The sequence below is a fragment of the Chlorella variabilis genome (genome assembly GCF_000147415.1).
Source record: "Chlorella variabilis unplaced genomic scaffold CHLNCscaffold_7, whole genome shotgun sequence".
Classification (NCBI taxonomy): Eukaryota; Viridiplantae; Chlorophyta; class Trebouxiophyceae; order Chlorellales; family Chlorellaceae; genus Chlorella; species Chlorella variabilis.
Genome location: NW_005435081.1, coordinates 495,555 through 496,084, shown reverse-complemented (window position 1 = coordinate 496,084; position 530 = coordinate 495,555). Strand labels below are relative to the sequence as shown.

Below are 530 nucleotides of genomic sequence, written 5' to 3'. Positions count from 1 at the left end.
TCATCATCAAGATGATGCCGGGTGGGTGGGGTGGGGTGGGGTGGGGTGCGGGGCAGGACTGCGTGGGGTGGGGTGAAATGGTGTGGGGCGCAGGTCAGGATACTGGGGTAGGGTGATGCTGAGGATAGCGCCGGAAGGTGCATGGGGCGGGTGTTGGCTGGGGCGAGGGCGGAATTGTCGGCGGGGCTCCCGGGGCGGGCACAGGGGCGTGCGTTCGTGCTACGGCCGCAGAAGGTGAAGCAATTGGGCCCTCGCCCTCCCACACACATGCACACACATGATCACACATGCACCTTCTTTCTCTCTGCCTCCCTCTTTCTCTGCAGGCATGAACAAGGTGGAGGACAAGCAGCTGAGCGAGGTGGAGAGGCGGTACGGGCAGTACGAGGCCATGATCCAGTCCATGACCAAGCAGGAGAGGGAGCAGCCGGAGCTGCTGGCCAAGTCGCCCTCGCGCAGGTGGGTTGGCAGGGGAGGGAGGCGTGGAGATGAGGGACATGTGTGGATGTGGTGGTGGTGGTGGTGGTGGT

General features: G+C 64.3%; 1 protein-coding gene across 1 annotated transcript in view; it reads left to right on the top strand.

Moving 5' to 3' along the window:
• CHLNCDRAFT_48710 (hypothetical protein) overlaps positions 1-530 on the top strand; it is a gene marked incomplete at both ends in the record, with an annotated part of 4,791 nt that overhangs the window by 3,345 nt on the left and 916 nt on the right. The window contains one exon of the mRNA XM_005848791.1: positions 327-459. Within this exon, the coding sequence (XP_005848853.1) occupies positions 327-459 (133 nt within the window). The remainder of the gene's footprint in view (positions 1-326; positions 460-530) is intronic.